The 24,927-nt window shown below is 34.7% G+C and overlaps 1 protein-coding gene across 1 annotated transcript; it reads left to right on the forward strand.

Moving 5' to 3' along the window:
• Window positions 1-932: 932 nt before the first annotated feature.
• LOC130449619 (glutamyl aminopeptidase-like) lies at window positions 933-23,592 on the forward strand. The gene is made up of 14 exons (XM_056787562.1): window positions 933-1,021; window positions 5,173-5,822; window positions 6,191-6,499; window positions 7,058-7,241; window positions 8,870-9,032; window positions 11,148-11,229; window positions 13,258-13,432; window positions 14,772-14,961; window positions 16,124-16,401; window positions 17,830-18,011; window positions 20,178-20,351; window positions 20,962-21,108; window positions 22,026-22,095; window positions 23,332-23,592. Exons 1-14 carry the CDS (start codon window positions 1,004-1,006, stop codon window positions 23,548-23,550), a joined length of 2,841 nt encoding a protein of 946 aa, XP_056643540.1. The 5' UTR covers window positions 933-1,003; the 3' UTR covers window positions 23,551-23,592.
• The last annotated feature ends 1,335 nt before the right edge of the window (window positions 23,593-24,927 follow it).

Below are 24,927 nucleotides of genomic sequence, written 5' to 3' on the forward strand. Positions count from 1 at the left end.
CGGCTGCGAATGAAAAAGTCATTTTTTGTTCGAGTTAAACTCAAAAAATTCACTTTTTGACCAATTTCAACAGAAGAAGCCATAACATTAATTTCCTGGAATGATTAAAGAAACTAAAAACCACGTTTCTTACTAAAATAAAATTATAGACAATTTTCTTCAATTTCCATATAAGTAATTATCTGTTTCATAGTTGTTTTTATCCAATTAAAAAACATTCGAATCAAAATATTATTTTAATTTCAAAATGCATATTATCACGTAATTCTATTTTCCTGTCCGGCAACAGGTGCTGTAAAAACAAAATTAGTCGAAAAATCATACAGAAAAAAAAAGGACAGATGGCAGATGGTTTCAACTTCTACTTTAAAACCTTTGAAGATGATGTAATATCAAACAATGCTAATGTGTTAAGCCCAGTTTACGGTAGACGTAAACTAAATGCAGTGACGGATTCAACCTTGCTGCCGCCCTAGGTCTCTCTCGATGGACCGCCCTTTCACTAATTTTGATCCAATATTTTTATTTCAAAATAACTTCATTTTATTGAATTATAATTTTTAAGTATAAGTAATAAACATCGAAGGTATTTGTAGATAAATTTTCCTTTTTAAAACGTCGATTATATCGTTTAAATTAATTTCTTGGACTAGTTGAACTTCAATAGGCAGCATTAAGTCTATCTTGGCCTATGCTTTCGCTTATTTTTTTCAAACTAGGAAAAGATCTTTATCCTCGGGCAATCGTACCTCGAAAAATTTATTATTGATAAAAAATATAATTTAAATAATTGTATATGGCCTACATAATCTATTAATAGCACATTTTTTTATATAATTTCAAGTAGTTATGTCTGTTTGTCTTAAGGATTTGATAATCAAATGCCATAATATCGCGTAAATATTTTAATCTGGATTAATATATTCGGCGTTAGATAAATAGAAGTCTTTAAATAGAGATATCATTGATGGATCACTTTATTATTACCTGAACTTTTTATTAGATGTGGTTATTTTTGAAAGTAAGTTTTGCAATGATTTTTATTACTTTTTACGTTTTAATACATACTTAAGTAATAAAAAGAAATGAAAGAAATAATAAACAATTTTGAGTTAGATATTTATATAGTGGAAATCCGAGCATTTCTATTCATTATCATCTTCAATATCCTTCTTATCACTACAATTTTATATGCGAACATCCGATTGTTCCTTCCAAGAAGAGTGCCGCTTTCTCATTCTCATTCTCAAGCTTCACGTTAAATCTATTAAATATTTATCGAAATATTCAATGTAATTGTCATCACAAAGCAACTGTGTTTACAAATTCCCTTTAATCCCCTATGATTGATAGATAATTGGGGATTGAGTTTTAGGGAGGTTTGTTCTTCGCTTTATCCCAGGCGATCTGATTACCTGGATGCTCCGGTGTTTCACTGTCTTCCCCACAAAAGCTGCAGTCGCCGGTGTTTATTTCGTGATGGTGTGTCTTGATTTCAGGTCTCATTAGCTTATTAGTATTAAACTTCAGTGCAAAACCCATGTAAGGAAGTAAATCGTTGATAATTGCTCAATAACAACTATTAAACATTAGAAAAATCTAAAATTCTTGTAGATCTTGTTCTAAATTTGAAATTTCTATTGAAAATTGAACGCCACGTTCGAAAATTGTGATATGATGGGTTAGGATCTTCTATCAGCTGATGGGTGATCTACCTGAACCCAAAAGTCCTATCAAAATATATTTTGACAGTGACAATTTTCATAATTATATAAATCAATATATCACCTACAACATTAATATCAAAATAAAGATCTGTTTTCAACCACATTATATATAAGTTGTAACTATGAACAATTTAATTGAATATTGCCACTTATATATAAAAATTATTTATTGTGATTGAAAATAGATTTTTATTTTGATATTCATGTTGTAGGTGATCTATTGATTAATCTAATTATGAAACTGTCAGTGTCAAATTATATTTTGATAAAGACCGCAATAGGCTTTATTTGTTTTGTAAATTAAACTTCACTCAAGTCCTTCTGAAAACTACGAGGTCTGGTTATTAAATAACAAGACTGTGCATCTAGAGGGCGCCTTGTATCGTTAGTGCGCTGAATATCCAGATATCTTGTCTATGCACGTCCCAAAACACGTTTTTTTCTCACTATGTGTGACGAAAAATAGGAGCTACGTATATATCTAAAATTTCTCGGTAAATGAAAAAAAAAAACTCCAACTGAGAGCTGTAAATTGTTGCAAGAGGCCTATGGGGACAATTCTCTATCTCGTGCGCTTGTTTTTAAGTGGTTAAGTGGCTTTAGTTGAGGGCCAAGAGAGCAAATCAAAATTCAAGGCTATATTGATCGTTTTTTTTTTCGACATTAATGGTATCGTGCTGACTGAATGGGTTCCAAAGGGTCATATTGTCCACCGAACTTACTATTTGTAAGTTTTGGCAACACTGCGAGAACGAGTTCGTAAAAAACGGCCTGATTTTGCACCAGGACAACGCGCCTGCCCATAACGCGCTATCTGTGAAGAAGTATTTGGCCAGTAAGCGCAGTCCAGTGCTCGAACACTCACCGTACTCACCAGATTTGGCACCATGCGACTCATTTTGTTTCCGAAGATAAAATCTGCTTTGAAAGGGAGCCGATTTGAGTCAATGGAAGCGGTAAAGCAAAAAACGGCAGAGCTCCTAAATGCCCTCACTAAAATAGACTTCCAGCACTGCTTCGATAAATGGAAAAAACGTACGGAAAGGTGTTTGGCGAGGGGAGAGGAGCATATTGAAGGGGAGCATTCGAATGTAGAATAATTTGCTTTTGACCATCATAGACGCAATGGCAGGTTTTCAACGACAATGAGCCTGTGGATGTAATTCTAGGAAAACTTCCAGAAATCGACTCCAGACTTGTTAGTTTCTAACGTGAATTTATAAATAATATAATTCAAGAGCGGAGCAAACGGATCAGTCCTCGTTAACACCAGCTTCTGTCAATTTTTTGCATGACAACATCAGATTTGTGTGCAGGAGCGTTGTCTTGCAAAAATAATACACCTTTGGATAGCTTTCCGCGTCTTTTCTCTTCAATTTTTTCCTGTAGAGTGGTCAGTAATGTCGAATAGTAATCTCCAGTTACTGTTCTACCCTTATCAAAAAAATCAATCATGATTACTCCATGGCAATCCCAAAAACGCGATTTGAGTCGATGGAAGCGGTAAAGCAAAAAACGGCAGAGCTCCTAAAAGCTCTCAACAAAGAAGACTTACAGCACTGTTTCGATCAATGGAAAAAACGTATGGAAAGGTGTTTGGCGAGGGGAAAGGAGTATATTGAAGGGGAGCATTCGAATGTAGAATAATTTTTGAATCTGTATTTGTCCCTTTATTGAATTTGCTTTTGACCATCATAGACGCAATGGCAGGTTTTCAACGACAATGAGCCTGTGGATGTAATTCTAGGAAAACTTCCTGAAATCGGTTTCTAACGTGAATTTATAAATAATATAATTCAAGAGTGGAGCAAACGGATCAGTCCTCGTTAACACCAGCTTCTGTCAATTTGGCAAATTATATGCTTCATAAAAAGCTAATTTTTATCAATTTTATAAATAGAACTATGCTATACTATGAAATTTTTAAAATCAATCAATCAAAAAGTTTAAAATTATCTGAAATTTATGGTATTTTCATTATAGATATTCGACGCGATCGAGAGGATGTCTAGTTTGATTATCTTCAGTAGATATGAATTATTTAAGTAGTCGATTTTTTTATACCCAAAATATTTCGTTTACTCGATTGTTTTTATGCCAATGATACAATGAAAAATTACTCGTGTTATCGCATGCCTTGATGATTTGGGATCTACACATTAACGCATTTATCGGTACCACAACTCACTATGGTCTTTTGAAAATGTATAAAAGTTGTCATATATGAGAGATTTTCTCACAAAAATCATCTCGCCCTATATAGATTGGGAGCTGGCTTCAAAAAACAGGGTCGATTGGCGCGCGCCAATTCACCTTGTAAACTGGCGGCCCCAACTTAGTACATGTAACGTGGGGTTTAAACCCCAAATAAGAGCGGTGTAATAGTGCAAGAAGTTTTACAGGCCGGAAAACCCTGGTAAGAAATGATCGAAAGTACCGGAAAATTCATCTGAAAAACTTCATAACGTGCGCGCTCAAAACTTTTTTATTAGTTTTTTGGGGTCTCAACTAACAGCAGCGGGATAGTGCAAGTTTTGCAGGCCGGAAAACCTCCGAAAAAAATTGAAAAAAATCGGCGTTTATTTGAAATGAAAATTTTTCGTATTCGCCTTAATGCTCAGTATTGAGTAACGGCTCGTGGTGCCCCAAAAAACTTTGAGGCAAGATGATGACATAAGAGTGACATTTTTAATACCATCTATGTATTGATAATTCAGGATGTCATGTACACTGCAACCCAAATGTGTGGGCCCTTTTCTCATGATGGTCAGTGCTTAAAGCTACGCAATTGATAATTTTCTATTTGGTATGCCTCCAGGTGTAATATTTGGAGTTTTACTGTCGCACTTCGAAAGAACTCTTTCTTTACGTAACAGAATCTGCACATTGCATCCTTTCCTTAACTTAACATATTCAGGTGTTCATTGTGGTGGCAAGGCTCCTCTCAGTAATCGTAGATTGCTTCTATTTGGATTTATATATATATATATATATATATATATATATATATATATATATATATATAATAGATCTTTGGGTACAAATTTCAATGAATATCTTTTCCTGTCTCAACCCCTTTAGATTATTACAGTGATTGGTTATTTCTACTTAATTAATTTTCTAGTATTTTCTCTATTGACCTAACCCATCATTAGACCGTTCTGATGAGATCCAACAAGATAGAAACTAGTCAGTTCATTACAACTTTCTCTTTGCAATATCAGGCCAAATAGAGTCGATATGGACAAAAGATTGTAAGCAAATATTGTGGTACTTATCCTCTAACTTATATATTAAAAAAATTAAGATCCACTTGTGACTTTGTAGCTTCGGCTAATATTATTTCATAAGCTTTTCCCAATTGAATTCAGTTGTCCAACGAAATGATATATTGGAGTTCTTCTTCCACAGTTCTATATTACAATGTGTACAAACTTTTTTTCAGGTTCAGAATATGTTCATTCCAGGAGTTATATTTCTTCTAACATCAACAACTCTAGCAAATCCTGTATTTGAAATTATAGCCGATGATAATAATGAAGACGAATATGCCGGTTACAGATTACCATCCCACCAAAATCCCAGTAATTATAATTTAATTATAACTTTGAACAAGGAATTATTTGACGGTACCAAAGTTCAGTTTAACGGTACTATTGAAATAACATTTAGTGTCGATAAAGAAGTTGATTACGTACAATTACACGCACCAATGCAAATTGACGAAATAGAAATTACTCCTGGAGATTTAAAAGTGACTGAGACTACTTTGAATGCAACCACATCGATTTTAACTATATTTCTAAGTGATTTTTTATCCGCAAATATTGACTATACAATAAAAATAGCTTACACTAACAACATAGAAGAGGAATCAATGTTGGGACTATATAGAAGTAGTTATGTGGATGAGAATGATGTAACTCATTATTTGCTGACGACACAATTTGAACCTGTACATGCTAGGCAAGCTTTTCCTTGCTTCGATGAACCGAGTTACAAAGCGACTTTCACTATTAGCTTGCTTTATCCTAAGGATCAAGGATTGAATGCTATTGGTAATACTCCTATAGATGGAAAACCAATAATTGAGAAGTGAGTAACCTTTTTTAAAGCAGTTTACCGTAAACAAATGCTCTTAGAAATTGTCTCCATAAAAACATAATGTAAACTCCTTATGAAAACAGTACATAATTTACATACGAATTATATGAGCGCATTCGGCAAATTTCAGAATCTATAAACATAGAACAGGACTGACTTCACGGTCTATATCAGTAAAAGAGTTCGTAACCATATCATTTTACGTAATATTCATAATTTAAGAATTCTTCTAAGTCAGAGAAGAAGTAGTAAGCTCTTGAACATTCATGGCTTTGCTTCATTGTATAGCGTCAGTAAAAATCGTACCTACTCGTAATAAGTAGTGAAACATTAACTCATTTTAAGTCGTTTATTTTCAGTGACTATGAAAGGGTAATTTTTGAGAAAACCCCAAAGATGTCGACTTACTTAATAGCTTTCATAGTTTCAAAATACACTTGTACGCAATCTCAGAAAATAGAGCAAAGTTTACAACACTTGATATGCTCAAGACCCGAATCGGAAACGACGAGAATCTTAGCTTCCGATTATAGTACAAAAATTCTCGAGACACTTGGAACATTCATGGATATCAAGTATTCTACAATGTTGGTAAAAAAAATGACACAAGCAGCGATACCAGATTTCAATGCAGGAGCTATGGAAAACTGGGGATTGGTCACGTATAGGTAAACATGTCATTTAATTTGTTCTCTTTTTTTTATGAATGTATTATTCCTTTATATTTCCTCACTCTTCCTTTAGGTACATTTTTATTATACATTATACCCATATTAGAATCGTTCTGTAACATTATTCCATCAATCAATTGATGGAGAACTGGCTTTAAAATTATTTTTGTGAGTCTTCTTTAGGAAAATCTTCTTGTCTGCGGAGTTTAGATCTTCAAAATAAAACCCACGACGGAATTGAATTACGGCCTGGAACAAGTCTGTGAGGAGGAATTTCAAAACGAGTGCGGAAGGCACGTTGTGCGGCAACAATTGAGCGATTGTTAGAAAAGTAACTCTCAACGGCGAACGTCCGTTGCTCTCTCGACCAGAGCATGATAGCAACTGACTAGAGAGGGGACAAACTTAGGGACTTCCCCCTCCGTATGCGCTCCCTCCCTCTCCTCCAACTTACCACTTTGACGTTTCGATCTATTTATCTTTTCTTTGTTACTCGTTTTTGATAATTTTAAATATTTAACCCTCATTGTTTGATTAGTTTATACTATATTTTAGGGAGAGTTCGCTTTTGTATGATCGAGATGAATCTTCTGATATGTATAAACAGGGCATTTTGTTAACAATTGCACATGAATTCACTCACCAATGGTTTGGAGACTACGTGACGTGTGATTGGTGGGACAACATTTTTCTAAATGAGGGATTCGCCACATATTTCGAATTCTTCATTCTTTCACGGGTAAGTATAATATTTTTTTGGGGATTGACAAAATATTGGAGAAAAATGAAAGTAAACTGACTAGCAAGATGTAAGTTATCGAATTTTCATTTGGTTGAATGTTTGAATCGCCTTTTTGGGCCTTACAAAATGAATTTCGAACTCACCAGGTGTCCCATTTAAGTGACTGAGAGGGATTGAATTGACGTGAACTGGTCTATTTATGAGGAAAGTTTCCAGAAATACAAACAGATCTTTCGTACTATAATGCAGCATTAACAAGCGAAGTCATAGCCAGAGGCAATCGCAAGTTGTCGGATACGAATTTTTCGTCTTTTTCCTACCGGTCTTCTAGAGGCGGCATATCAATAAATATTCCCATGCCATGGAACTACCATTATCCTAAAGAGTCAAATATTTTTTCTAAAAAAAAAAATATTTTAACCTGTGAAAGTATCTCCAAGACCCCTTCGCACATATATCATACCAACATGTGTGAATTTTCTAGTTCCATCCCGTTCATCGAATTGAGCTACCTACTTCATTGGCGTGTGAAATAAGCCTTAATTTAGTAATGAGAAGTAATTAGTTGGTACTACAAGAAAAGAATTTGTCTAAAATTTATAATTGAATTTCCAAAAAATTTTTTTCTGTGAAAAGTGAAAAACGGATCCGAAGATTCTGTATGGATAATGCCAGCAATACGAAGAATAAGCACCGATTGGGCAGGAGACTAATGCACCGAACTTTAACTGCATATGTTCGAGAGAAGTGAAAAAAGGTAATTGTAATAATGATCAAGAAATAGTCGACTAAGAAGATGAGAATCAACAATGAAGCAACGAATTCAAATTCCTAGCAAGAAAGAATTCTAAGCAACAGAAAACGAATGAATATTTAGACTAACCTGAATCTGAAAAATAGGCTTCGCGAACATACTTGATACTTGCCAAATCGGAAATCAAAGGAAACGATGTAAAATATGAAGAAAAATCAAAATTCGTTTAAGAAAGTTCTGATCTGGTATGATTTTAACAATAAGGTTATCCAGATTGTACCTAGATCAAGAAAAGGGAAGATTCTGAAAGTCATATTGATCCGCCTCACTAAATTAGTTGATTTTGCACGTCAAAATCGCGTAGGAGACAATATAATGTTTTGGCTGGACTTAGAATCCTGCCATTATGCAAGGGTAAATCACAATCGGCCTCATTAAAATAACATACCTTTTGTACCAAAACTATTCTTCGATTATCATCATGCATCAAACTTCAACACTGGCTACTAAGAACTTCCAATCTGTTTCCAATTAAACATATCTGAATTGTGATTGGAACCAGGTTGTTGATTTTGCAGTACCCATCATAGATTTAAGCAGCGCTTTATCATGAAACTTATCATGAAAACCAGACTTATTAGAACCAAGAGACCTCAATGACTACATAAAGCATGACAGGTTTATAATAGTCAGTTTTAACAGGAAGTTGAACTAATGAAGTTGAGTAAAAGCACTTAACATGTCTACCAAAAAGTGATAAAATTTAACGAACATATAAGGCTATTTCACAACTGTGTTATTCCGTTTTTCGCTCTTCTTTCCACTCCCGGGGTCGCTATCTATTTTTGAAAATATTCAATTTGACTTTCAGATGGACAATCTACTTACTATGGAAACGGACAAACAATTTATTACAGGCACGCAGCAATTGGCTTTACAGGAAGATGGAACCGGCAATTATAAAGAAATAACTGCCAAAGCATCTTCTCCAGCAGAAATAGCTGCGAAATTTGATATAATAGCTTATAATAAAGGTAAGTGTCGGGAAAGGAAATCAATAATTAAGTATTATTCTCTGAGATTAATATCAGTATATTCTGCTGTCGTTTTGGTCGAGAATTATTTAAAAATGTAGTGATCACTATAAACATATTGGTCTACATTTTTGTTTTATCCTACTCTTGAAGAAAAAACCGTTCTTTGAACCAAATGTTCATCCAAAGTAAAGCATTAGTGACAAAAGTAAATATTTCATTTCTCCAGTCTTACATTTGGTGTCAAATTTTTCATTTTGGTTCGACATTTTCTTTAATTGTCATATATTCGAGGTTTGTCTTGAAACAAAATAAACGAGATATATCAACAGTCTACTTTTGAGTAGTTCAGCGATGCTTCAACCTTTTTAAACCTTCCAAATAATAGTTGTCGTCTTCTTCAAAATAGTCGTATGGTAAGGAAATAGGAGAAAGTTGCTGGGAGCTAGGTCTGGTGAATATGACGGATGGTTAAGCAATTCAAGGTGTAATTCGTAAATTTTAGCCATGTGAAAAAGTGTTTGGTCCTGTTTTCTTTCAATTTGGTTCATTGCAATTTCTTCCATGCCATTATCAAGTAAGGATGGTATTGCTTTACGTTTTTGAAGAAGATTGTTCATAATTCCATGACTATACCAATAAATCATCAATTTTCCGGTCGATAAAACCGTCTTTGCCTTAACGGAGCAGGAAATATTGTTTCTCATTTTTTTCGATACCTGAAATGCCAAAAGAGTAGTACTAGTAGAAGTTTCTTTCAATTTGATGAGTAGAATTTGCTCATAAGGGTAGTTATCCAGTATTAAAATTTTAGTATGTGAAATATTATTCTGAATATTAAGTTGTATATAAACAAGGGTTAAGCAATAAGAAAAAGTACAGAACATTGCGCGAGCCAGTTCAATCGGTTTCATTTAATGTAATGATCGTTCAGATCGTTACTCCGGCCCTGCAGAGGAGCAATTCCTCTATCAGGGCCCACTCTAACAAACCCTTCCTCCTATTAAAATTTTCCCTATCCTACCAAATTATGTCCAACGAATGTCTCTCACTCTCCCTCTAGAAATCGTTAGCAAACAGACCAAAGATCAACAGTGGGGATTTTTGATTCCCTTTCTTAAAAACGAGAATTCAATTTTACAAAAATAAAATATTTCTGGATTCTAATCATTGATGTAAAAAACTGCAACAACTAACGAGGAATAATCTCAATTAGTACGACGATGAAAATGATGGTAATCATATTAGAAAAAAGCTATACAAGAGCCATTTTTTTTAGTTGGTAAAGTTCTTTTCGATATGAATGCCCGGTTTGAAAAAAATATTGTACGTAATACGTCACGAAAGTGGTTTTTTACTGGACTTGCAGGCTTTGCCCACTCGTTCAGTAAAAGACTTGTTACGTAATAGTAGTTTACCTACAAGTCTTACAAGCCTGCGAGTCCAGTAAAAAACCACTTTCGAGACGTATTACGTACAATATTTTTTTCAAAACGGGCATTGTTGTGCCATTAACACAATCAAATGCATCATTTTGAATATCCATTTTATAATAAAAGCCACGCTTTCAACTAAACGTCAAAATATGTCCAGTTTTAAATAATACAAAACTCGGTTACTATAGAAACCAATTGACTAACCATATTATTATTTTTTTTATTAAAGATGGGCCGGAAAATAAATAAAAATGAGTCCGGTAAAAGCTTCTACCGGACTATCATAATAATTTTCTGGCTTGGTCCGACTACACCCAAATAACAACTGAAAGAAATTTGGAGGGTGTAGTCGTAGAAAAATTTAGACATGGGCCCAAGAACTATTAGTTTTTATACCATCGTCGATATCTTCTTTTTTGACGTTTGATATTTATTTATCATGGCATGGCATTTAAAGCTGAGATACAAAATGATATTAGACAACGTGTTTGTTGGGTTTGGGTATCAGCACCCATTCTGAAGGACGAGCGAGAATTATCTACTCGACGCTCAACTATAGAGTAAATTAATTTAATTCTATCTCGTAGATTTAGAAAATATAATGACTGTTGTTATTTTTATATCTATAACAAAAATTTAGATAAAACAGAAATATTTTCAAATATTCTAATATTTGTAGCTGGTAGTATAATTAGAATGATCGAGAACATTATAACAACTGAAAAGTTCCAAGCTGCAATGCATAATTATCTTCAATCCAAGTGAGTAGAGATAATAGGGTGGTGATGGTAGTGGTGGTGGGGGTGTGTATTTGAAATATACTACAATTGTAAATTGATAATTTTGAACTAATATGCTTCAAATATTCGTTGCTTACCTTTAAGTTGATGACGTTTAGACACTGTTTAGTGACTCTCCTCAGATACAGCATCGAATGTTGGGACGCAGCCTGAGGTAGCGCAGCTTTTGACGCCATTAGTCTGCGAAAATCTATTAACAAAACCTGCGGTTATTATTCGTTGTTTGTACTTACTTAATTTGTTTACAGTCTTACACAAGACACTATAATAATTGACTTATCACTAATTTTATAATTAAATACTACTTTTGTACTTTATTTAAAGTCACCGGTTACTTTTTACTATTTCGTTCCGTTCCCTATGACTTTGATTTACCTACATACTCTCTCTCACTGCTGAAGATACACGAATGTATACCAGTGGGGAATTTCAGAAAAGTAAACAAACAAACAAATTTAAAAAACGGTCTTCCTAGAAAATACTTTTTAAAAAGAATATAAACAAATCGCCGCTGTGGTCAAAACATGTATAAAAACAACATCAAACGAATTCCGAGAACCAGTGCATCCGCCAAACTGTAGACTCTTCATCAAAACCGAAAAGGACCGGTTTGACGGTTCGTGTAATGGACGAGTTCGTTACATTATATTTCGAAGCTAAAGTTTTATATGTTACAAGTAATATTAATCGTGGTATAATTTTTTTATTTTTCATCACAATATTCTTTCTGAAGGATAAACTCTAAATAGCTTATTTGGGACACATAATGCGTGGTTACTGGCTTAGTATCCTCTAGTTGACTATGAAGGGTAAAGTTGAAGATCGTAGAGGTATTGGAAGGAAACAAACTTCTTGGTTGAAGAATGCTAAGAGAAGCAGGACAGTTATTTAGACTCAAGGTAGAGAGAGTTTTGCCACGCTGATCGCCAACGTCAAGGGGTCTTATCAACATATAATTTGATATTGATTATTTGCATAATTATGTTAATCAATAGATCACCTACATCGTGATTATCAATCTATCTCAACCATTCGAAATAAGTGATAATGAGTCTTATTATCCTTCGTGATTTGAGGCCAATGTAGCTAATTGATTAGAGCGACAAGATTCCGCGACTTGGCTGCATTAATGTGTAAGCTAATGAATTTCCATAGTGAGATCTAATTTTTTTATGTGAAAAGCATGCACAAGACTCTCAAGTAATTCGAGTGGTGCCTGCCGTGTGGAGATGTCTGTGGAAATTGATATTGAACTTCTGTAGGCTGTAGTGTTAGGAAAAGATGTTCCTTGGTAGCTGGCTCCACAGGCTTGCACTTCTTTAAAGAAATTAGTCCCGATAAATTGAAGCTCTGGAAGTCTGCAGGCGAACTATGTGTTCATCAGCCATGTCTTCCTGTCGAGTAGGTCTTGTAAAAACTGCTCTAGGCAGGATTATATTAGACAGTTCGGAGGTGCATTTGCTGTGATAGTATCGGTAAAAAAGAGTCAGGTCGGCGACCTTTCTTCTATGCTCTAAGCCATCCAAGTTTGTGGTCAACTCTTGATCGCCTATAAGTCGAATTGCTCTCTTCTGATTGAGTCAAGCATCTTTCGTGTATGCTTGGGAGCCGAGCTCCAAAATGTGCGAGCAGTATTCCAAAGATGGACGAATCTGCGCCTTTTAGAGGATAGGAGCTGCTGGGACTATGGTGTAAATGTATCACCTAAAAGTAGTACTAAGTATTTTCGAAGTGGTTGACGAGGAAAATCAGTTTTGGGAACTACTGGTGTAGGCTCTATAATTTGCAGATAAGTTCTCAACTTCTGTAATTATGGTATTTCTCATGTTATTTTCGCATTCATACGAAATATGGATAAAAGTTTTCAAAAAGTATTGTACATCTATCATTTATTTCATGATTGTAAAAATTTCTACTTGAAAAATGGAGAATTTTTGATATATGGAAATTCCGCAACATATGTTGTAGCTTTAATCATTTTCAATTTAGTGCTTTCTCTACTGCATCACCAAAGGATCTTCTAAGTGCCCTAGAAGAACAAGCACCTGTGTCAAATTTACCAAGTGGTATCACCTTCTCTGAAGTTATGGATAATTGGTTCAATAAACCAGGATATCCATTAGTGACTGTAAGCTACGATGGGGAGAATGTTGTACTAAAACAGGTAATTCTGAAGAATTTCAACATGCCTTTATTTAGTTTCATAGTTGGTAAACTGAATACTGAACACTGTGTGGCGAGCCTTTCGATAACGAAGTGACCGAAGAAAAGCTTTATGCCTCTTTGATCTCAGACATGAGATGTCAAATGGGATATTCCGTAGCTTGTCTTACAGATCCATTTTTCTTATATTTGTAACTTCAAAAACTGCTTGATCGAATGATGATGTGGGAAGAGAAATTTTGGGTTTATAGCTGGACGTTTATTGTTAGGAATTCCAAGTGAGCCATTCTTTTATTTAGCAGCTACGATAATAGACCAACAGTGAGGAGAATAGGAATATTGAAAATTACTTTTGCTGAAAGAAGAACAATTCTCTGTAATGACCACCTTAACCTAATAATAATACCAATAAAGCGCAAAGGTGAGGTACATCTGGTGTTTGCTGAGTAGTATGAAATAAAGGAAGTAGGAATTGTCTCTGAAATTGTCAACAATAATTCATGTTGAAAGGAGGAAATATACGAATGCTTAAAATACTTCTGACAAACGAAGAACTATTAAGAAAAATGTACAAGGACGAGGAATTACGAAGAGCTACTGATCAGAGTAAAATGTTTTATTTGGAATATGTTGTCAGGAGGTCTTTGAAGTATCTGAAACTGATTCCTAGCAGAAAAATTATAAACAATGATTCGTTTCGGAAGCATTAGGAATGCAGAAATATCCTATTGCTACATATGCATCGGACCAACGAAGAATCGTTAAAAAAATCAACAAGGATGGAAATTGCTAAAAGCTACTAAACAGAGAATAATGGTTTATCTGGAATATATTTACAGGAATTGGTTGAACGATCTCCAAACCGATTATTAGCAGAGAAATTTGTCAACAATGATTGGGTTTGAAGCATTAGAAATGTAGATATGTATATACGAACACGAATATATTGGACTGACGAAAAAAATACTAAGGAGATTGGATAAGAACTGAAAAATAGAGAAAATGGCTTATCTGGGGCTTATGTGGGACCTTGAAACTGATAAACAACAAAGTTGGGGGCTAGAGAGGATTGAGAAAAAAAATTGTTTCGTTGCATGAAATCCTTTGTTGGCATTCAGTATAAGAAATACAGGATAACACCTACAGCCTTTCAGTTTCAAGATAACGTTGATAAAGAAGAGTACGATATTTCAAAGTAAAAACCCTCTTGCAACAATATATATATATTAATACTGATTAATATATATTTCTATAAACTTTGTGACTCACTATCTCTTTTTGTTTCTTTTGATTGTTTGAACCATGTTTTTAATAAGTATTAATCTGTTTTTATAATACAGGATAAATTTTTATATTTGGGAGCCGACTCAACAACAAAATGGAACATACCAATTACTTATACATTGAGTACAGATGAGAACAAATTTGAAAATGTTGCGCCGACAGATTGGTTGACCACGAGCAGTTTAACTATACCGTCTCTATTGAAAGACAATAAAACATGGATTATTTTGAATAATCAAGAAAGCGGTGAGTAGATATTTGTTTTTAAATAGTTGTTAAAAATACTAACATTACCTTTCTCACATGGCTGTATTGTGAAACAAAATGGGATGCAATTGGTGGGTCACTGGGTGATTTACAAGTACAACGAGGTATAACAATTTCTGTGGTTTTTGAGTTCATATAGATATATGAAGCTTCTTATAATTATTGTGATGCTGTTTACATACGACAAACATCACAATATTTGAAAAATTGATCAAATTATTATACTTAGCACGAAATAATAACAAACTGATGCATTTGATCACGTCTCGAGTTGTTTCGTTCATATATTGATTATGAAGTTGTTTCTATGGGTATGTATTGTCGAGAATATGTATTGCACACCTTCATTGTGTTATATCTGGCTAAGTTCTTAGTCAACGCTTGTGATATGCGCGTATTCCAACAAACAGTAGGAAGAATGAACCGAAAAATTTATTCCTTCCATACTTTAACATATATGTGGTTCTCTATATTGTAATGTTGAAAAATCTAAGTTTATATCATTGGAAGATTCGAGATATAAACTAACACTGGTTCGAAAGCTAACAATCGTAAACGTACAGCATCTTCAAGAAACAATGAAGCAATTCTCCTTTTCATAAAGAGACTAGTCTTCACAAATATAAATTGATTTGTAGTCAATAAAGTCCCTGGATATCTTCGAAAAGTTGACACAATGTTGTTTGTTTCTTTGTTGCTATAGGCAAGTGAAAAAATAGTTTTTCAAGTGATTTAACATACAAAGTATTAGTACATTCGGGTACTACACCTCACTTATAAGTTTAAAAAGACATTTAAAAACAGAAAAACAAATAAACACCAAATAAAACCATTAACTGTTCACAAGCTTACCATATTTGTAATTATCTTCCATAAACACTGGTATCTCCAAAAGATGATGATCTATATCTGAAATTTTTATCCTTTTTCAATTAAATAACGAAAAAATTGAAAGCACAAAAAATTTTTTTGTAAACTTTGCAACTTATAGTGTAAAAAAATAAAATGCCACCTCAACCAAAACAATTCAATCGACCATTTTCCGAGGCTGAAACCCCTGGCACTCCACTAGATAATATTTCTATTATTTCAAATGAAGGTAATCAAATACTGAATTATATTATAATTTATATATTTTCAGCGTATTACAGGGTTAATTATAATAAAGATCTCTGGGATAGGATAGCTGCAGCGCTTATGAATAATCACACTGAAATTCACGTTCTAAATAGGGCTCAAATAGCAGACGATTGCCTTAGTATATCAAGAGCTGGATTACTCAAATATTCAGAAGCTTTAACTATTCTCAAATATCTTACCAAAGAAATGGATTATTATCCTTGGTCATCAGCTTTGAATGGGTTGATTTTCCTTGTAGACAAGGCTGGAGAAGATTCCGAACTAGGAGTCATGATTAAGGTGAGTTATTGATTTTTACATTATATGAACTAAACAACAATTTGGAATATAAATTCGAACGCTTTTATTGTATACTAAAAATAAGTTACGAAAACAGTTGAAATTATTCGTTGGTGGTGAAAATATTTCAAAAGTATTCCAAAATGAAGGAAATCACATGTTTAATATGGACAAAACTTGGAGGGTGTGAAGGCAAAGGCATGAAAACAACTTTTCAAGCGTCCATGAAGAGTTGGTCTTTGGGTTCAAAAGCTTCTTCAAATAATTGCTTTGGATTATAGAAACGTACAAGGATTTGTTAATGGTTGTCTTCTATCATTCATCAAAGTGTCTCTTTCGTCAAGCATAATTATTAGCAATTTTTCCAAAGGTGTTAATAAAATGGCTTGAAAGGAGAATTGGATGCAAGCGGAATAAATACATTGGTCGTCAATAGTGGTTTTGTTGCTGTAAATATAAAATTTTTTTTATTAAATCTTCAATTTTAACTTACACTACGAAAATAAATACAACAAATCAGCCTACATTTAAGGAATATTTTATTGGATTTTGTGAATGAGAGTTTTCTCAGCTCACATTACCTTTTTCGAGTTAAATTAATTTTTCAACTCGTTTTCTTACTTCTATAAAATCCCATTTGATACTATATTGATAAGATTGTCGATTTTCCTTAATCTAGCGTCTCCAGTTGTCCTATGAGGCGATAACGCCACGAAAGGACTTCTGCAAGTTTTCTTAAAGTGTTATAACTTAAGTTGATACATTCAATATATCTTTGGTTATAGTCTCTTAGCCTCGATCCCTGTAGACTGTTCCAGTAACTGTTTTACATCTACGCTCTTTTAAAGTGTTTCTCTTATTGTCCTGTAGATGATTCCACAAAAGAGATCAGATCCTACAAAGCTTTATCTGCTGCTACTTTAGCAAGTTCATCAGCTATTCCATTTCACTTCACCCTAATGCATCATGGAACCACTGGAACCTTTATTCTTTTTGTCCTGTGCATTAAACCTCTCAAGCCATTCCCAAATCAGCCATTGAAACTCACAGCTTGGTTGGTTATTGGTGATGATCTTCTGTTTGACATAATTTCTTTTATTGCATATATTCTGCTTGAAAACTTCTTGGGGTATAACGCAAGCTTCCAGAATATTTGGTTTTAAGCCCGTACACTCCTATTCCAATCCTGTCAACTGCTTTGGAGCCATTTTTAGAATGGCGTATTGATCCCATTTACTTCTACAGCTTGGTTAGGTGCTTGGGGTTTATTATTTCTCAAAGCTGAACGTTTTCTATATTTCGTTTTTCCCTAATGGCTCCTTCTTCGAACATTCCAAGATAGTGACAAAATTTCTTGAGAACATAATAGTTTTAGTATACATAATATACAGCAATAAAACTATTTTTGTTTTAACTTATTTTTTGTAGAATAAAATACTGGAGCTGATGGAAGGGGTTTACAAAACTATGAGCTTCGGTAATGATAATAGCGAGCATATTTATATCATAAAAAGGAATTTAATATTAAGAAATGCCTGTAGATTTGGACACGCTGATTGTTCTTCAAACTCTGTCTCGCTGTTTCAGTCATGGAAAAATAATGGAATCAAGTAAGCATATATTTTATTTTTTAACATAATTATCTATCACATATAATATTGAATATAAATAATGGTAAAGGTAAACAGGTATAGACGTTAACTTGGTTTTCGCAACAGTGTAATTGTGAGTGCTGGTGTATAGTATAAACAATGTATTCAGTTTGTGTATGGAGACTATTACACTACTATCAAATAATACAGAGGTCGGCATAAGCCAGATATCGCTCTCGAAAAGTCGGAAGGTATCCACGCGGAAGGTTTGTTGATCCGACTACATGCCGGGCCAAAGTTTTCTGGAAATGCTCGAAGATTCACGTGCGCAAATGGATAACGATCCAACCATTGCGAACATCCATCATTCCATACCTTAATGTTAGGATAGAGAGACGAGGATTCGTTGAGTGGCCCACACTGTCATGTGACCTGACATCCTGTGATTCGTTCCTGTGGGGCCTTGACAAGGACTTCTTTTTTGCCATAAGACCTCGCACCCTTCTCGATCTCTAAACTGCAATTGAAAAAAAATAACTTGACATGCTTCGCCGGACTTGCCTCTTCGTTGAGAAATGTTTCCGTAAATCATGATGAGCATCAATTTCCTTCAATTCATTTTGACGCTGCATTTCTTTCTCTCAATGCAAATTTGTTGCCTGGCAGAACATATTTTTTATCAATTCAAGAAAAACTAGTTTTTGTTCTATCGCCAATTGCTATAGTCATCAATCTTGGTAAAAAGGATATTTTCACTTTTGAAATCTAACTCGCGTACAAGATGAGCACCACGACAAGCACGATTGGTGTTAATAAGTCGAAATGCTTAGTAGTACTCCTCCTAACATATAGGAGTCGCAACCACAACAGACAATCTGTTGGAATTGGAATTTATGCAACCTCTGGGGTTATCCATACTAAAAACTCACGCTACCACTAAATCATCGTAATTACACTCTATGACGCGTGTTCGACAACCAAGTTATCGTCTTCAGAGACTGAAGGTAAACCGTTTGATGCTACGTTCACGTTTTGACCCACAAAAGCGAATTCCTGATAAATTATTCTATCGTTGACGAAGAAGGCGATAACATTGCTTCGACCTTCGTCTTTTTGGATAGCAGGAAAAACTGTGAACGCCATTCCGTCGATTACCGCTCAGAATTTAGATCGGACTGACAGCACCAGGTTTCATACACTATGACGATGGTTCGCAGAAAGTTCATTATCACCCATGGTAATAAAATTCCCAGAGGCTTCCGTTCGTTTCGAATCGAATAGCATATGCAGTACAAATGAGAAACAGATCTTCTCCTTCGCAAATCTTCTAGGATGGTACAATCCTTTCGCTATCAATTATTAGAGTCAGTAGAACGAATTTGGAAACTGGAGTAACAAAGACAAGACGATACTAAATATAAAAAAGAAATTAGAACTAATGACAAATAACAACGTTAAGTGTCACGTAACTAAACAAAATAGAAGACACAGAGGAATGCTGGAAGCCGAACGACTAGCGAGACTAGAACACAAGACGACGTAATAATAATAAAAACCAAAGATGACATCAGAACAGAACAATCTAGATTGGTGCTAGAAAAGTGGGACAACGAAACTACAGGATGTAAAACATAGAAAATTATCAGAACAGTAAAAACAAAATTACCAGGCCTTACATGGAAAACGACACAACTACTTACAGGACACGGACACATGAATGCATATTACAATAGATTTCGCCAACAAATGACATACCACCATCAGACATTGACAGTACAGACACACGAATGATCAGCTGGATAAATGAATTGGAGGAAACTATGATAATGGACAACGACGACGAGTAGACAAAGACGAGACATCGACAGAATGACATAAGTAAAAGTAAAATTAACAAGATGGCGTGGTAGTTCTTGGCCTCATGCAAAATGGTGGGTGGGCCTTTGCTCTCGGTGTCTGGAGCCTACACCCTACGAGGTGTGGACCTCACACAGCGGAGGCATACACCACAGAACTCATGCCTGTAGCAGGTTTTTCATGACAGACACGAGATTTACAGCTAGGTGGTTGACATGTCTCCGGATATTTTGTACCTTTTTGTGAATACTTTTAGGTGCGGTTTGGAAACATCTAATCTATTGTTATCTATCTTGAATTAAACCAAAAATATTTTTATTTCTTTAGAGTGGACAGAAATCTTAAGAGCGTAGTCTATTGCAACGGGTTGAGATACAGTAACAACCCAGAGGAAGATTGGAATTTCTTGTGGGAAAAGCACAACAGTACAAAACTTTCTTCAGAACTAGATCTAATTGAAGAGGCTCTAGGATGTGCTAAGAATATGAATATATTGAAAAAGTAAGTATAAAATCCTCATTTTATTCCATATAAGTAGTCTAGCTTTCACTTACTTAATTTCTTTAAACACTTAAACTAGACTCAACTAACCTATAGCTCGAATATATATCAGAAAGGAATTTCTAGAATTCTAGAAAGTAAATAAACAAACAAATAAATGAATGAAAGGGCTTTTCTACGAATCATATAGAAAAATATAACCAAATCCTCACTATGATAAAAACATATACTGAACAGGACCGGCTTCACAGTCCATATCGTGGACTAGTTCGTAACAATATCATTTAGGTGATGGGCGTGTTCTTGTTCGCTGCTTGTTTTTTTATTTCGATTTTTTCAATTTGACAATGAATATGCATCTAAACTAATAGATTAATCAACATTCTTATTTCCATTCAAGGCATGCACTACAAGTATATAATCTAGGTGTTACTTTTAATCCATCCTAGGTTTTAACGTTATGAGATTAACTATTTATTGTCGCTACAAGCACAGCACTCACTCTGCTCTACACTGGTTTTTATAAGCTTAACACTATTCACATTTTAATTTGAGTGAACCATCGTGTTAGTTATGTAACAATGTAAGTTTTTTGTTATTAATTTTTTAGGTACTTGGACTTATCGCTTGACGAATCGTCTGGTATCCGCAACCAAAATATCCAATCTATTTGGAATGGGATTGTTCTCAGAAATTCTTGGGGGCTACAAGCTGTATTGGAGTATTTGGCAGAGAAGCATGAAAAAATAAGACTTTCGTAAGTAATTGCACTTTTTTGTTCATAGCTTCTCGGTTAAATAACTATTTTTTAATATACAATCTCCGTCTTTTGTTTAACATCCGATAAACTATAAATAAAAGACAAATTCATATAAAACAATAATTTTATTACCAAAAGATTGGTACTTTTTCGGTTATTTTTCACCGAAGAGATTGAAACATTTGTCATATCTGTGGACAAGCTTTTCAAAGCCTTCTTCAAAGAAAGTTGCCGCCATAACAGACCTTGAAACTTCTGGAAATTCCGTAGACAAAGCAGTAATGGTGAATCTGCGGTTTTCTTTAACCATTCTGTCAACTCGTTGAACTAGGTCATCTGAAACTACAGATTTGCGTCCTTGGCCCCCTTCATCTTAACACTTTTGACACAATTTACGTACAACACCATCACTCATGAAGTTTTCCCCATACGACTCACTATGACCTTCAGTAGAAAACGAACCACACTTCGCAATACAAACTTGGCGGAAGCATCAATAATGACGGATCAATGTTTACGTGGCTGTAGCACAACGCCGACTGACGCCTGAATGTCAACAGTGTGTAGTGCGAGAACTTCGCAGTCGCTTACAGTGCATGCCTGATTTCTTCTGCTCAGCGTCTGCACGGAGCGATCGGAGGTTGAAGAAAAAACGGCCCTCGTATTACGAAATAGCAAGAATAAGTAAGTATATCAGCTAGAACTTTATAAACGACTGTGAATGTGCTTTAGAAACAGATGTAGAAAGCCTGGGTAACATCAACGAAGGGTGCATAGCAATATCTTTTATCAGATCACGCCGGATTCTTCTAGTGACTCTATGGTTGGGGACAAGTTTTTTCGCTTCTAACATTAGTTTTTGTCTCCTGAGGAAGATATTCTCAAACACTTGTATGGACTGTTTTTTTTTCCAGTTACCCAGAAGTACCAAGTTTATTGGGAACTATAGCTAACAAAATAAGTAATAGTGAGCAGCTTGAACAGGTAAGTGGATTTAAAATAATGTTAACTACACTGACAAAAAGTATATATGTCAAAGAAAGTACCATAGTACTGTGGCAAATGACAGTTAATTCAACCATACCTAAAACTACGTGTGTCGGTACTATACGTATACCTCACAACATTTAAAAAGAAATTAAACATTTCACGTTAATTCCAAAGAGTCAATCAATGAAACCATTGAAAAAAATTTTGTTTGAAGTTATAAAGGAAACAAAATGTAGCTAAACCTTCAAACTTTTTTATACGCGCACCATATCGAGGTGGCAATCAGTGAGATCTTCAAGTGTAGAAGAATACCAAATATTTAGCTTTGGTTCCGACGATCAGATCAATACGGGGTGTTCCACGACGAATTAAAACTATCTGTATATGACAAAATACTAATAGTAAAATCATGAAAATTTTTACATTTGGGTTTTCGAATACGATCTTTTTAACTAAAATATTTTCAAAGATGGCCGACTTCCGGTTCTACAGGAAGTTGACTGTAACTTTGTTATTTTGAATAGAACACCCTGTATATTAATACATTTTTGAAATCTATGTAGCATTTTAGTATAATATTGTATGAAAACTATTTTCAAAAAATGCATACTTTTTGAGTTATTAATTTTTTTGTAAAAAATTTGACCGCTGCAGACCCTTATAAATTATTTTTTTACGAAAATACCTTTAAAGATATGAAAATGGTTTCTATTCGGTTTCTTTTTGCAAAGTCAGACGTATTTAAATCTATATTGAAAAATTTTTCATTTTATACAGGGTGTGTATAAAAAGTGTTAAAAGTTTAACTTTTTATCTAAAAAATAAAATAGAAATTTAGAGGTGGACTACCCTTAAAATTTAGGAGGATGAAAAATAGATGTTGTTCGATTCTCAGACCTACCCGATAAGCACACAAAATTTCATGAGAATCGGTCAAGTCGTTTCGTAGGAGTTCAATTACAAACACCGCGACACGAGAATTTTATATATTAGATAATATTGGCAAATTCCCAATTTTTTCATTCATTTTAATAGTACGTCCATTTGAATATCTAATGGCACATATCACGAAGGAAAGTTTATGGAAAGTACAACTTTCCAAGGGCGGTCAATGGTGGTCGGCAAACCCGACAGTGGTCAGCAAATGAAACGACAAGTTTTCAATCTACCTTTTTATTTATTATATCTATAATATATTAGATTTTTATTAGATATATTGTACGTTTTTAGTTCAAGCAAATTATCCAATCTGACGGAATTGATGAATCTTACAAAGCTATTGGCCAGAAGTTAATCGCATCTACAATTCTCAATTTGGGATGGTTGGAATCAAACAAAGACGATTTAACGAACTTTCTTTCAGATTACCAGGCTAGTAAATCTCCAAAATTGGTAACTTTGTCACCTATATTCTTGATTACTTTCACTTTACTAAAGTTATTTATTTAAATTATATTGTAATTATTTGAACAAAATATATAAAATTTCACATCTAGTGTTTTTATTTAAACCTTAATTGTAAAATTGGGAACGCACTACAAAGGTCGGTTTAAGTCTGACAACACTGTCGAAAATCAGACAGTTGTGTCTGTGTCATGATAACACGAATGGCCGACAAAAGTTCAGGCTGTGTTTACCGAATTTCAACAACAATTTCCGAACTTGCCGCTACCAAATCGTTCAACAGTGTGGAAGACGCACCAGAAATTCTTGAAAAAAGGCTCGGTTGCCGACGCGCCGCGCTCTGGGCGAACGGTATCTGTAACAACTTACAAAAGTGTGACGCTGGCATTAATTGAGCAGCCGATCCAATCTGCAGTGCAGGTATCGGGAGAACTCCAAATAACCGATCGTTCTTTACGAACAATGCTGAAACGCATGCACTATCGAGTTTATCGTCCTCGTCTCCTCCATGCACTCAAGATGATTTCGATCGCAGATTGGAATTTTGCAAGTGGTACCGTGGATACAATCAGGATGATCCGCAGTTCCAGCACTCCATTTTGTGGCATAACTCCATGTACCTACTGGAACGACCATTGAAGAAGAATTAAAACTGCCTGGGGTGTGTATGGGCAGGTATCTATGCGGGAGGTCTCGTGGGTCCGCGAACTTTTATGAGGGTTACGTGACGGGTCAAAGTTACCTTCACCGCACTATGTGTGTAGGAGTACCTTAATGCTCATTTTGGAGAATAAATATAGAGACGAGGATCCGTTGAGTGGCCTGCACGGTCATATGACCTGAGACACTTTGATTTCTTCCTGTGGGGGCTTCTCAAGGACCTTTCCGATCTCCAGAGTGCAAATGAAGAAGAATTTAAAACTCTTTGCAGACATCTTGACATGAACCTATCTCTCCATTGGGAAACGTTGCAGTAAATGCATGTATCATTTTGACGCTAAATTTTTTTCTCTTATTGCAAATTTGTGATTTCAATTTCTCGAAATCTACATATAAAATAATAAAAAACAAAAATGTAATCAAATTGCAATGTGAAATATGCCACGGAAACATAAAGAGGAATAAAATTGTGGTGGGCCACGTCTCGTAGATTATTATCTCCATTACAACGTCGTCTACACCTTTATTTTTTCCTCTTTTATTCTTTGCCTGTTCTCTGAGTCCACTGGATGCCATGAAATAGCTGATTATGACATACTCGTAGGTAGAGATCATGATCACACATACAAATTTTTAAACGCAGTAGCGGGGTGGGTTGATTTCACGAGCGATTCCTTATCTCACTCTGTGGTCGCCAGGTCGGCGTTGTGATCGAAGGTTGTATAATAAACGCATGCGCAATGCAGCTAAACGACCAACAAA

The sequence above is a fragment of the Diorhabda sublineata genome, chromosome 10 (assembly GCF_026230105.1).
Source record: "Diorhabda sublineata isolate icDioSubl1.1 chromosome 10, icDioSubl1.1, whole genome shotgun sequence".
Taxonomy (NCBI): Eukaryota; Metazoa; Arthropoda; class Insecta; order Coleoptera; family Chrysomelidae; genus Diorhabda; species Diorhabda sublineata.

Excerpts from the sequence above, each read along its gene's own strand:
- LOC130449619 (XM_056787562.1), top strand. Across the intron at positions 6,500-7,057 it reads TGGGGATTGGTCACGTATAG|GGAGAGTTCGCTTTTGTATG; the intron begins GTAAACATGTCA and ends ACTATATTTTAG. Across the intron at positions 20,352-20,961 it reads AATATGAATATATTGAAAAA|GTACTTGGACTTATCGCTTG; the intron begins GTAAGTATAAAA and ends TTAATTTTTTAG.